The sequence below is a fragment of the Poecilia formosa genome, unplaced genomic scaffold (assembly GCF_000485575.1).
Source record: "Poecilia formosa unplaced genomic scaffold, Poecilia_formosa-5.1.2 Scaffold101, whole genome shotgun sequence".
Taxonomy (NCBI): domain Eukaryota; kingdom Metazoa; phylum Chordata; class Actinopteri; order Cyprinodontiformes; family Poeciliidae; genus Poecilia; species Poecilia formosa.
In genome coordinates, this window is record NW_006800040.1 from 79,923 (window position 1) to 93,442 (window position 13,520).

General features: G+C 40.1%; 1 protein-coding gene across 2 annotated transcripts; it reads left to right on the forward strand.

Annotated features, from left to right (window-relative positions):
• Window positions 1-1,720: 1,720 nt before the first annotated feature.
• Window positions 1,721-10,997, forward strand: ppp1r10 (protein phosphatase 1, regulatory subunit 10). Of its 2 annotated transcripts, none has more exons than XM_016674786.1 (18): window positions 1,721-1,812; window positions 5,085-5,193; window positions 5,310-5,396; window positions 5,627-5,762; window positions 5,849-5,900; window positions 5,975-6,064; window positions 6,142-6,270; window positions 6,365-6,470; window positions 6,574-6,680; window positions 6,776-6,906; window positions 7,706-7,865; window positions 8,105-8,248; window positions 8,423-8,669; window positions 8,763-8,838; window positions 8,924-9,130; window positions 9,247-9,370; window positions 9,441-9,800; window positions 9,938-10,997. In XM_016674786.1, the coding sequence occupies exons 2-18, from the start codon at window positions 5,087-5,089 to the stop codon at window positions 10,093-10,095; spliced, it is 2,421 nt and encodes an 806-aa protein (XP_016530272.1). In that variant the 5' UTR covers window positions 1,721-1,812; window positions 5,085-5,086; the 3' UTR covers window positions 10,096-10,997. The 2 variants fall into 2 exon arrangements, with proteins under 2 accessions (XP_016530272.1, XP_016530273.1); XM_016674787.1 differs by having other exon boundaries at window positions 6,577-6,680.
• The last annotated feature ends 2,523 nt before the right edge of the window (window positions 10,998-13,520 follow it).

Consider the following 13,520-nt stretch of genomic DNA (forward strand, 5'->3'; position numbering starts at 1 on the left):
ATATTCAGAAATTTTCACTGGGGACTGCTAAACATTTTAATTTAGATGGAATTAGAAACATATTTTTAAAACCTGGAACCTCTAAAAGAAGAGAAGAATGACATCTTATGATCTATTTTATGAGCCATAGATCTGAATCAGAAAGTACAGAGCTTCTGCAAAACCCCCAGCTGCCTCTAAGACCTTTCCTGATGGGGTCTCAGGTTACTTAAATTATACCCAGTTTAAAATTAAAGCTGCAATTATCACCACAAAGTTTATTCTGCAAAGGCAGAAGCAGAACAGAAAATATGGAATGTTTTCCCATGTTATAGGGATAGGTTAATGCTAACTAGCTAGTTAGCAGTGGAGATTATTTCACTAAAAACAAGACCTTTTTCCTAAGTTATAATTAAAATAAGTTGCTCGTGGAACCAGCAAGTAAGCAGCATAGGCTAACTAGCTAGTTTCACTGGCATATTATTTTACTTATAACAAGACAGATATTTTCGATGTTATAAGTGAAATAATCTGCAGATAAATGGGTAAATGTCTGAATGTAATGTGAAGCTCTTTGGGGTCATAAAAGTCTGCCAAAAGTCTTGGTGCTATTGAAATAAAGTGTAGAAGCAAAAAAAAATGCAGGTAACCCCAAAATGTTTAGTTTTTCCTTAGCTCTTATCTTAATTTGCGTATAAATCCCATTTTACCAGCAGATTATCGTATTACAAGCACAGTAGAGTTTAAAGAAAATATATAGTTTAGGTGTTGTTAAGAAAGTGCTTAGATATAATTACTTGATAACTGAAAAAATATTGGGTAGAAATAAACTAGTAATCGCTATGCTCGACACTGTAAATTACATTAAAATCAGTTATATTTTCTCAATTGTACATAAAAATGTATTATGATGTAACTAGGAATCTCCTAGGACCTAGGTGCTGTGTTGAAATCCTCTGGGGAAATCCGGACCATGAATGCCTCCCCAATATGGCAGCTTTCATTGACGTACGACGCTTTTACCTCTAATACGCATGAATGTGACCACCAAACCAGTCGCCATTTTAAAAAGAATGTGAAATTAAATTTCTGTATAAAATAATGATTATAACCTTTATTTAATCATCAGAATATCATAGTAGTTTAATTATGTACAGAGAGATTCAAGATAAACGAACTTCAGTATTAACTTTTGAGCCTTTTAGAAGATTTTTTTTCGAACATGTGAGATTCGCCATTACGTCCTTGAGCAAAGAAGCAAGGTCGGTTTTCCACCATTTTGTTTGTGCTAATATGGACAAAAAACATTGGTCATGACGTCAAAAACGTCATGCAGTATAAAAGCTAAGTCCCTCCTTTCCGAGCTCATTCGCGGATTTGGTCAAAGGTAAGTAAAGGCAGTGAAATTTGGGGAGCGATAAGACACCAGTGATTTTTTAAATGCGAAAAATACTACTAAGGGTAATAAAATCCCTTAATATTATCAAGGACGGGGGTGTTTAACAGTCAGTTGAATGTGAATTTGTGGTTTTTGTGTATTTCTGCAGGTTTGAAATTGCTTTGCCGAAGACTGAGCCGTCGAGGACTTCAAACAGCTCTTCTCAATTTCATTTTTTTCCCTTCAAGTAATGGACATTTGATTACTATTTTTGCCTCCAGTTGGTCAAGAAGAAAAGGCTAGCGTTTAGCTAGCACAGCCCAGTCCATAAGAAGTCTTTCTGATGATAATTAAAACCATGAAGGTTGACGACATATAAATGAATTATGAGCTATAAGTGCTTGAAAAAGTACATCATAATATAGCCGAGACGCTGAGGATCTATAGTATCAATAGTAAGTTCATTTTTGAAGTTAAATCGACATTACTCCATTGAAATTGTTGTAGGTTACGGCTAGCTGTCGGTAGCGAGCTAACAGAGCTCGTATAAATAGTTTGGCTCTGGGCAAATATATTCTAGTATGAGCTCACACGCCAAAGAGGACGGGCGCGCATTGCCCCGTTCCTTTGTGTGTGAGACAGGATGGACAAATTGTTAAAATAAAAAGCTTAAGCAGGATAATGGTAGCATTTTCATAAGCAATCTGTTTATAAAGATTGCCCTAAGGATAGAAAGGAAATACAAAATTCGGAAATTTTATGTGGAAAAATGCGTTTCATAGAGGTTCTTTCAAGGATCGCAAATCTACCGCAATCTGCACATAAAGATTGCGGTAGTATTGGGGTTACGGACACAATATGAAGCCCATTTGTTTTGTCGATAAATATAGGACAAGGACACTGAGCGTGTAGACGGCAATCTGTGGATAAAGATTGCAGGATGGTGGCCCAGCCTTACATCGAAGCACAAACATTGTGGATTGGCCTTTATTTGCTTTCCGTCCTCGGACAACTCGGCGCTATCTTTCCGGATGAAGATTTTTTATGTTTTTTTCTAATGTTTTCGGAACGAGCATAGACTGTGATCTAGTTCGTTGGTCACGCTGGTGCATACGTCTGATATCGGCCATCACGGTGTTTGCAACACCCATTGTTTGTATGAGGGACTGAATGTACCTAGGAAGTGGTTAAGTAGGGGTGGGACTTAGCTGAAGTCAGACTGCAGTTCCCTCCCCCTAGTTGAGAAGTGGTGATGCAGGCTTGTAGGCTGCCTCTGTTGGGACAAATCAGCACACCCTTTTATGGGATAGGGTGGTTGTGAAATAGGATTTGCTTAGTGTAGTTATTGTGCTCAAGAAAAAAATCTTTTCTTCCTTGGTAGCTTGATTTTCTAGCAGACATTATGTGGCATGTTGCTCACTAAATCCACTTTGATGATTTGAATATGTGCAGTAACACCATGATGTGACCCATAACATTTCCCCCACCTAAATTAGGGTCATGTTTTCTATTTTAATAACTATGTATTTGTGTAACTATTGTGACATTTACAGGGTGTCAGGTATTTGCAGTGTTGTGGAGGTGTGAGACAATATAAAACTTCTACTACAACTGTTACACGGGTAAGATCTGATGAATCTGACATCATTTCAACTTGTTTCCTGCAGAACTACGGCTTCTGCACTTGAATAGACACTGGCACAAAAACAGTTTGATTATTAATAATCAGAGATAAATGCATGCTTTTAAAGCATCACCTGCATAATGTCTTTAAAATGATTTAACAAGGTCAAATAATGGAAAATGTAATCATAAACTTGTTATTCAACCGTTCACTTGTGCCATTTAGGCCTTTGCCAAGTTATTTGACAGTATAAGTCAAACAATAGCTACTTTCTGTGTTTCTTTTTTTTAAAAAAAGCCAACTTATAATAATGGTAAAGAAAATCTAAAAGTAACAATGTACATTTGTGTCCAATACTACTTATATCCCTTTCAAATTTAGATTTTTAATTATTTTTGTTCACCCAAGAAGAAGAGAGAATAGATGTTGTATAAGATGAGATGGGTATTGCTCAAACGGTGAAGGAAAAAATGTAAAATGAGTATAAATTTTCCATAAAAATAATTTGCATTTCTTGTAAATTTTAACAAAAATATTTATAACATCAATTATTGGAAAACATTTTTTGACATCATAGTAATCAACCTTTTGCAAATTGCTAACCTGCTTTTTGCATTTTTCCTACTATGGTTATGACTTACACTTTAAGAGCTCCAGATCTCTGAGGCTGGTAAGCCTCCTGGTCGTCACCGTAATATTAAATTCCCGTCACAGATTGTCAGTGGGCTTCAAGTCAGGATTGGCTGGACCACTCCAAAAAGTTACTATTATTTCAGACTAGAAGAAACAAAGTGCAAAATAAAATCTGCCGGGGGTAAGAATAGTTTGGAATAGTCCTTATCTGACAATCATCAGATAAGGATCTGATGATTGTGACAAATACCCTTTCCCCTATTTCTAACACATTTAACTGTAAGGCACTGTTGTGTAGTATTAATGAAACATTCCCCCTGATCACACAGTGAAAGGTGTAAGTTTTTAAGACTTCTACATTTTCCGACCACTTTAGAATTAATACTAGCAAATCAAAATTTTGTAACTCAGTGCCGTTTCTCTTGTCATCAGAATCTTTGCCTGTTGGACTGATGACCCAGCCTGCTCCCTGCAGGCCTGAGTATCTGTCAGACCAGTGGTCAATAGAGAAAGATGTTTTATTTCATCCTCGGGCTTAGAAAATGTTAATTAATGTAGTGTATTATTCCTTGATAATTTCTATCAACAAACAAAGCTAAGAAAAAATATTTTATAAGTTGGAAAGTGTGTCCAAATTTTTTTCTTTGTGTAACATAGAGTGAAAATAGAGTTGTGTTTCTTCAGCCAAAATAAACAAAAATGAGATCAATAAAATTTATTTTTGTTGGATGTGCTTCATGGATCAATTTTATGAACATTGTCTCCCACTTTGTATTTTTAACCTAAACTGGAATAAATATGTTGTCTCACACACACAATATACACTGTATGGGATTATGTTTATTCTTGTGAGCAAATTTGTGGGAGGAGAGATTGTGTGGTACTTTGAACTCATATTCCTGTTAGACTGGTTTCAGTTGAGTGCAGGGAACAACTCTATATGCCTTAAGTATGAGGCAAAACTACCAGTGCTTGTCAGAGCAGTAGTGTAAGTTTCTGGAATATCAGATCTCTATATGTGGATTCCTCAACCCCTGGAACCTGTTAAACCAGAGAAATGATGAGTTAAGATGTTCAGTGTTCTGAAAGATGTAGGGCACTTCTACACTAATGTTGCTGTTATTGTCTGACCTTTGAACCAATGAAGACAAGTTGGTGTAGTCAGACAGCCTTTTACAGGAGTACCAGTTACATGTACTCCTGTAGAAGGCTCTGCATTCTAATTGATGCAGAGATGTCATTCTAACCTTGTTGGTCCAAATTCACTTTAGTTGAAGTTGTTTTGAAGTCCTTGTGGTGGAAGAGCACAAAGCATTTTGCCATTCATGGTCTTAGAAAACAGTCTGTGTCTTGGCTTTGTTTTAGTTTGACAGACATAATGGAGCCCAGAACCATGTGTGTGTGAAAAATGTAACATTTACTGCTTTTGACTTGTTGGTGTGTGTATTCATAGAGCGGTGTGTGTTTCAGACATGGCGAAGGGACCAGTTGACCCCAGGGAGATTCTGAAAGGCGTTGAAGCCCTGCTGGGAAAGGATGGTGAGCTGCGCAGTCTTGAGGGAGTCCCGAAGGTGTTTAGGTGAGAAGTTCAAGTCTGATGAACCTCTGTGCCCCCTGCTCTTCCATTGTTAATAAATGTGCCAACATAGTTTTGCTTGTGCCAACATAGTTTTGCTTGTTTTCTTTTCCTTGCAGCTTGATGAAAGCTTCTACTAAGATGGTCAGTAGGTGTATGTACCTCAACGTGCTGCTGCAGACGAAATCTCATGATATTCTTAACAGGTGGGACTTCTACATACCATATCTTGCCATTATTAATCCTGCAATATATAGTGTTCCATTTAACTCCTAGTCCCTGAGCTACAGATATATTTCCTTTATCTCAAAAGATCTATATGTGTTCAGTTTTCTGTTGGTGTATAAATGTGTTAGTACAAATGGATCCTGATGTAAACCATAGCTGAGATTGACTCTGTTGTAGTCTTCATTAAATCAGCAGTTCCTTCACACAGGTTCATCAGAGTTGGTGGTTACAGGCTGCTCAATTCCTGGCTTACCTACTCAAAAACCACCAACAACAGCCCTCTGCTTCAGCTCATCCTGCTCACACTGCAGAAGCTGCCCCTTAAAGTAGACCATCTCAAACAGGTAATGCCTTTATTTTTCCGGAGTACACATGTAGTCACATGTCCAGCTACTTTTAGTAATCCTGTTGTCTTTCATTGTTTTCCCAGAACAACACAGCAAAACTTGTAAAGCAGCTGAGCAAAAGTGCAGAAACAGAAGGTCAGTTTACTTCACTTTAAGATAAATTAAAGCTAATTTGTGTTGCAGCGCTAACATGGACTCTTTGTTTTTAGAATTGAGAAAGTTGGCAGCTGTTTTGGTAGACGGTTGGATGGCAACAATTCGTTCTCAAAGTGTCTCAAGCAGCAGCAGTTCCCCTGCTGGTACAGACTTACTTATCTTTCACTCTTCTACAGACTGTAAAGTCTACCATTTTAACACACTGCTGTTTGTCTTTAAGATAAAAAAAAGAAGAAGGAAGAGAGCAAGATGGCAGTGAGGGATGTGAAGGAAAAGAGTGGAGATGAGGGGAGGAAGAAGGAAAAATCCAAAGCTCATGCACCCAGCCATACAAAGATTCGCTCCATAGGTATGCTTGACTTCAGCAACAATGATCCTGTGGGTTATACAGTATATACTCTATATTTGTGTATGTATAATGATTGTATGTTTGTACTGCATAGGTCTGGAGATGGAGGCTTCCAACCCAACTCCTCCTAAAAAGACGTCCTCTGCACCACAGCTGGGTGAGAAATACATCATAAAGCCCCCGTTACTCAAGAGGCCGAGGTAAGGCCAGTGTTCTAGCTTTCTTTTAAAACAGTGCCGCCCTGTGTTGTGATAATGAATCTAGTTCAGTCTGCCAAATTGAGCACTAAATGTTTTTTTCCAATAGTTCTGGTCCTTCAGATGCTCCACCTCTTGAGAAAAAATACAAACCTCTCAATACCCCTTCAAATGCAACCAAAGAGATCAAAGTGAAGATAATTCCAGCACCACGTAAGCTTATTCACAGAAAAACAAAGCAGCTTTGTGTTCCTAGCTGATGGAATAACAGTGTTGATATGGGCTGTTTTTTTTTCCCCTCATTGCAGCAATGGAAGCTACAGGCTTTCTGGACGCCCTGAACTCAGCCCCAGTGCCTGAGATTAAGATCAAAAAGAAGAAACCACCTGGTGCTTCTATTCCTGCTAACACCAAAGCTGTCTCACCAACATCAACCAAGGTACTGACTGCGTTTATGGGACTCTAACAGGAGTCTTAATGTTGTTAAGGTGGTCACGTTACACTAGTGATGTTTCGCCACATTATTAACGCTACTCTATTGATGCTACATTACTGAATCTACACTGGTCAAGCCACACTACAGTGATGCTATGTTACACCATCACTGTAACATACAGTTACATCACTGTATCTCTGTACACTAATGATAGTGTAGTATAGTATATATGTATAGTGTATCATTTGTGTAGTGATACATTAGTAATGTAGCATCATCAACATAGCACAATATGCTATGCTAATGGTGCTAATCATTAGCGTAATGATGGTACACTTTTAGTGCTACAGTACTGATGCTACACTCTGGATTCCACACTAATGGTGCTACTATGCCTGTCGCAATGAACAATAATTCAATAAATCGCATAATAAATGGAAACAAGCTCAATAATTTCCATGATAGATAAATTTTCTCCTGTCTTTATCTTTCTACTGAAGACAGGATGAAAAAAGGTTTCTTCTGACTTCCTTTTTCAAGGGCAATTTTGTTTTTTAAAGACTTATTACATGAACAAGCTCATTCAAGTGTGATTGTAGTTGTTTTTTATTTAATGGAAGCACCAGAATTGTGAAATTAGCAGAATATTAACAAATATTTGCGCAGATTTGTAATGTAGTCACAGCAGTCTGTCAGGGTGTCTGCCACAGCAAGAGCTAGTCCCCCCCAGCTCATTATTTGGACTGAACTTAAATGTTTTAAACTAGAAAACTGCTTTTAACCATACCTTTTCTGTTCTCAGACAAACCCATTTGACAGCAAACCAGCTGGCTATTCTCCATCTTCAGCTAGACCTGCATCCCCAGAAACCTCTGCTTCCTCGATTGCTGCTGATGAAAACCAGGAGCCAGAGCAACCTTTGACCCCAATTCCTGCTGAGGATCCAGACACTGCTGACAATAGTACGGTCCAAAGACTTGTAACTCTAAGAATCTGTCCTACATCTCACTGACATTGTACAAGAATTTACTTTTTAATCTGAAACAATTACTGTATTGTCACAAACCTAAATAGTGTGTTGCAGTCTGAGCCTAACCTGTTAGTGAAACACTGGAGGAGTAGACGGCTAACCAGCTAAATGCTACTGACAGATAAGTATGACTTTGCACAGTAAACCAATGTCTGTTCCTGTGTGCTTCAGCTGAGAAGCCCAACGCCTTGGCAGAACCGCGTGCAGACGAGGAGAGCCTGACCAAGAAGGGGAAAAAGAAAAAAACCGTCCACTGGGCCGAGGAAGAGCAGCTCAAGCACTACTTCTATTTTGATTTGGATGAGACAGAGAGAGGTATGTGTGAACTAATAGACATACTTTTTGCTGAGGAAACTAATCAGGATCACAAAGTAAATCTGCAAAAAAACAACAAAACAAAAAAAAAACATATGTTTGTATAAAATATAGTGCAAAAGAAGGAATTTGTTGTCCCCTTCCACTACCTCTAACATTTAATTTAATTTACAGTCAATGTCAACAAGATCAAAGATTTTGGTGAAGCTGCCAAGCGGGAGCTTATGATGGACAGGCAAACGTTTGAGATGGCTCGTCGGCTTTCACATGACACCATGGAAGAAAGGGTCCCCTGGACACAACCCAGGCTCCTGACGCTGGCGGGCAGCTTGGTGACCCCAGGGGCCAACAGCACAGAGAAACACACCCAGAGAGAGCGTGAGATGGGCATCCTACAGGAAATCTTCCTCAGTAAAGAGAGGTAACTGTGCATATTAAGCAGAAGTCTGCACTATGCTTGTTAACTGTGGAAGCAGCTTTGAGTGTTTTCATCTTAACCTGTTGTGTTCCTCAGTGTACCTGACAGCCCTCATGAACCAGACCCAGAGCCATATGAACCCATGCCCCCCTGTCTCATTCCTCTGGACGAGGTTAGTACACAGAACCACAAACACTCAGTCATTACTGTAATGTCTTATTTGGTCTACTAAGCTGTGTATGTGTTGTTCCCTACAGGACTCGTCTATGATAGATGAGGACTACGGTGAGCCTGCAGACGCCGCCTCCCAGCAGGCCCAGGGTGAGAGTTCCAAGCTGCCGCCGGTCCTGGCCAACCTCATGGTCAACCTGAGCAGCAGCTCCCGGAGCCCCCAGGCCTCCAGTGCCACAAGCAACCCTGCAGCTCCAGTGGTCAACGTACAGGAGCTGCTCTCATCCATCATGGTACTGATGAGATTTGAACAACAGGCACTCTTTTTTAAGCACCGTTTCTAGTGCTCTCAAAGAATACACACACACAGATCTTGTCCAGCTAGCTAATACCTGTTTTGTGTCATCAGGGAGCTTCTGGTGGTCAGTCTACTGAAGAGCTGATAAAGCAGCCAGACTTCTCCGATAAGATCAAGCAACTGCTGGGTTCCCTGCAGCAGAGCCAGATCCAAACGCAGGGAGGACCACCTCCAGGTAAACACATGTCCTGATCCATCATGCACCTTCCCTCCAAAACAAACACTAATGTCTTCTTCCTGCTCAGTCAACTTGGGGCTGCTAGGACATGGCCCAGGCATGAACAACATGACCAACATGCACATGCAAGGGCCCATGAATGGTGGATACCCACCCAACAGCTCACCTGGGGGTCCTCGCTTCAACCATCCCCCTCCACCTCACAACCATGGGCCGCCCTTCAATAACCCTGGAGGCCCTCGCATGATGGGGCCCCGGCCTGGACAGGGCAGAGGAGAGAACGGGAACTACTGGGGAGAGGACTCCATGAGAGGAGGACCACACAGAGGAGGACATTTCCACCGAGGAGGCCGGGGTCGCGGTGGAGACCTGGGTTTCAGAGGCAGGGGCCGTGGAGGGCCCAGAGGAGGACACAACAACATGAATGGTACGTGAGCTAAAATCATGGATTCTGAGAATATTACATCTACTTATTCAACATACAAATTGAACTGGAGAGTTTTAAGCCAACCAAAATTGCTTAACCAGCTTATGCCACTATGTAACGGTCTTTACTTGTTACAGATATGTCCAAAAGGCCGGTATGTCGTCACTTCATGATGAAGGGAAGTTGCAGATATGAAAGTAATTGTGCTTTCTACCACCCTGGTGTGAACGGCCCACCTCTACCACCCAACTACCCAGCTAACCAACACAATCAGCACGCACAGCATGGCCACTAGGGGACACTGTCATCACTCCCCATGTCGTCTACATCCACAGCGGCAGACTGACTGCAGTTATGCTGATGAATCACTGAGATCTGACTCTGCAGACAGACGCTTTGAGACTACAGCAAATAGAATTTGTGCAACATGATCAGAGATGGGACACGAGTGTATTTGTTGTGATTTTGTTTTATTGTTTTCCTTGATCTGTGAGACTGAGAAAAGACCTGGCCACTATATTTGAGTTGCTGCAGCTATTTATAGGCTCACTTTGCTCTGTGCTTCATGCCGTGAATATCATTGACCAAAATATTTTTTCAGAATTTTTTTTAGAACAAAACATCCCTCTTAATTTGGCTTTGGAGTTTGTGCCAAATATTATGCTGCTGTAGGATTTTTTTTCAGTTAATCCCATCCCCAGTGTAGTTTGGACCAAGGATATTCACTGATGAAGGTTAGTGAAACAGAACGCAGTCAGATTGTACTGGGCTTAGCTCAGCAGCTATAATTTTTTTTCTAATCCAACAAAGCAGGTCCAGCTTTTTTCAATTTTTATTTTTTCTGTCGCTAATATGAAATGCTAGCAGATGCTAAAAAAGCTGAGCAGTGTGCTACATGGATATTTTCTGCATGCACTCGCCTGTATTTGTGGGTCTAAAGTGACAATCTTGGCATAACTGTGGTCATTATTGTTGAGCTACTGCTTGTAACTTGTGTACTCTCATGTAAACCCAGAAAGGGTTTGTGTTGTCAGTGTTAGAGATGATGTATCCGTCTGTGGGTCACATATAACAAGTGTTTTCTGTGAAAACAATGATTTTTTTTTTTTTTGTCTCTTGTGGGACTTTGCGAATGTAATGTTAAACGTTGCTCCCTCCAAACATTTTTGTTTATTTTTTGATACAGTCTTGGCCTTCGAACCTGTGTGAAATGTCTTCATTTTTATTGTTTGAACAAAATCTCTGTATGAATACAGAATGCATGCACACATACACACACGCACACATACACACACACACACACACACATATATATATATACACACACACATATCACATATATATATACACACACACATATCACATATATATATATATACACACACACATATATCACATATATATATATATATATATATATATATATATATATGTGTGTGTGTGTGTGTTCTTTTTCAGTTATTTTGCAGACATGAAATGAAGTAATATCCAACTCTGACCAATGAGGTATATATATATAACCTCAGATTATAGACTGTTAAAACTAGAAACATGTTGGTGTCTTCCATCTTTTTGTTTGTATTTATGTGTTTTAAGTTTTACAAAGATAAACCTTGCCATATTTAATTTATAAATGCTGAAACACTTAATTTTGAAGCCTCATCTGGGGTTAAATTGGTTAGTGTGACCAATGGCCAGTATTCCACAAAATATAAAGCTCAAAATATGGAACTAGAGGCTCTAAATATAACTTGTACTTTTAAGTTCACAATAGCTCCAATCAATCAAGGATTTCATTGAGAAGAAATGTCTAATTACCTTTTAACATACCCTATATTGCCAAAAATATTTGCTCAACGGCCTTGACTCACATATGCGTTTAACTGACATCCCATTCCTAATATATAAGGTTCATTATGGATTATACCCTTTGCAGCTTCAACTCTTCTGGGAGTCTTCTAGGAGTGTTTATGGGGATTTTTGACCATTCTTCCAGAAGTGCATTTGTGAGGTCACATACTGATGTTGGAAGAGAAAGCCTGGCTTTCAGTCTCCTTTCTAATTCATCCCAAAGGTGTTCTATCAGGATAAGGTCAGGACTCTGTGCAGGCCAGTCAAGTTCATCTACACCAGATACACCAGATATACACCATGTCTTTATGGACCTTGCTTTGTGCTCTGGTCATGTTGGAAGAGGAAGGGGTCAGCTCCAAACTGTTCCCACAAAGTTGAGAACATGGAATTATCCAAAATGTCTTGGTATGTTGAAGTATTCAGAGTTCCTTTCACTGGAACTAAGGGGCCAAGTCCAGCTCCTAAAAAACAATCCCACACCATGGTCCCCCCTCCACCAAACTTTACACTTGGCTCAATGCTGTCAGACAAGTGCAGTTCTCCTGGCAACTGCCAAACCCAGACTCATCTATCAGGTTCCCAGATGGAGCATGATTCGTCCTTCCAGCGAATGCACCTCCACAGTTCTAGAGTCCAGTTTATACCGCCGCATCCAATGCTTTGCATTGCTCTTGGTGATGTATGGCTTGGATGCAGCTGGTCACCATGGAAACCCATACCATGAAGCTTTCTGCGCACTGTTCTTGAGCTAATCTGAAGGCCACATGAAGTTTGGAGGTTTGTAGTGACTGACTCTGCAGAAAGTTGGCGACCTGTTTGCACTATGTGCTTCAGCATCCACTGACCCTGCTCCCTCTGTTTACGTGGCGTAGCACTTCATGGCTGAGTTGCTGACTTTCCCAAAGACTTCCATCTTTTTATAGCATTATAAGCTGACAGTTGACTGTGGAATATTTAGGAGTGAGGAAATTTTACGAGTGGATTTGTTGCACAGGTGGCATCCTATCACAGTTCCACACTGGAGCTGTGATAATGGGTTGCTCTTCAGAGCAACCCATCCATCCATCCATTTTCTGAACACCCTTGTCCCTCATTGGGGTCGGGAGGGGTGCTGGTGCCTATCTCCAGCTAACGTTCCGGGCGAGTTCAGAGCAACCCATTCTTTCACAAATGTAAAAACAGTGTTCATATCTATGTGGTTTATTTCATACATTTGTGGCCATGAAAGCGATTGGAACACCTGATTCTGATCATTTGGATGGGTAAAGCAAATACTTTTGACAATATAGTACACCGTGCTCCAAATTATTATGCAAATTAGATTTACGTGTTATAAAGATTAAATTTTTCTTGTGCTATTAAATTTATAGATGGTATTGTGTGTCAGGGCTCTTTGAATCACTATAATTAATTTCAGAGAGCTGGTTGATTAGTTTGTCTGGTGAGCTCAATTAAAGGAAATCAACTTAGGAAGGATGTTACACATTATTAAGCAGGCCACAGGTTTCAAGCAATATTGGAAAGAGAAAGGACCTCTCTGCTGACAAAAATCATCAGATAGTGTAGTGCCATATGACAAGTAATGAAAACATTAGATATTTAACAAAAACTGAAGCGTTATCGTACTGTGAAGAGATTTGTGGCTGGTTCAGAACAAAGATAGGTTTGTGCAGATAAAGGCATAATGAGGGAGGTTTCTGTTAGACAAATCCATTGGATTAATAGAGCAGCTGCTAAAATGCTTACAAAGCAGCAAACAGAAGCTGCTGGTGCCTCTGGAACCTCAAGGTGAAGAATCCTCTAGAGGCTTGCGGTGCATGAACTCACTATTCAGCCACCCCGTAACCAGTGCTCACAAGCAGAAAC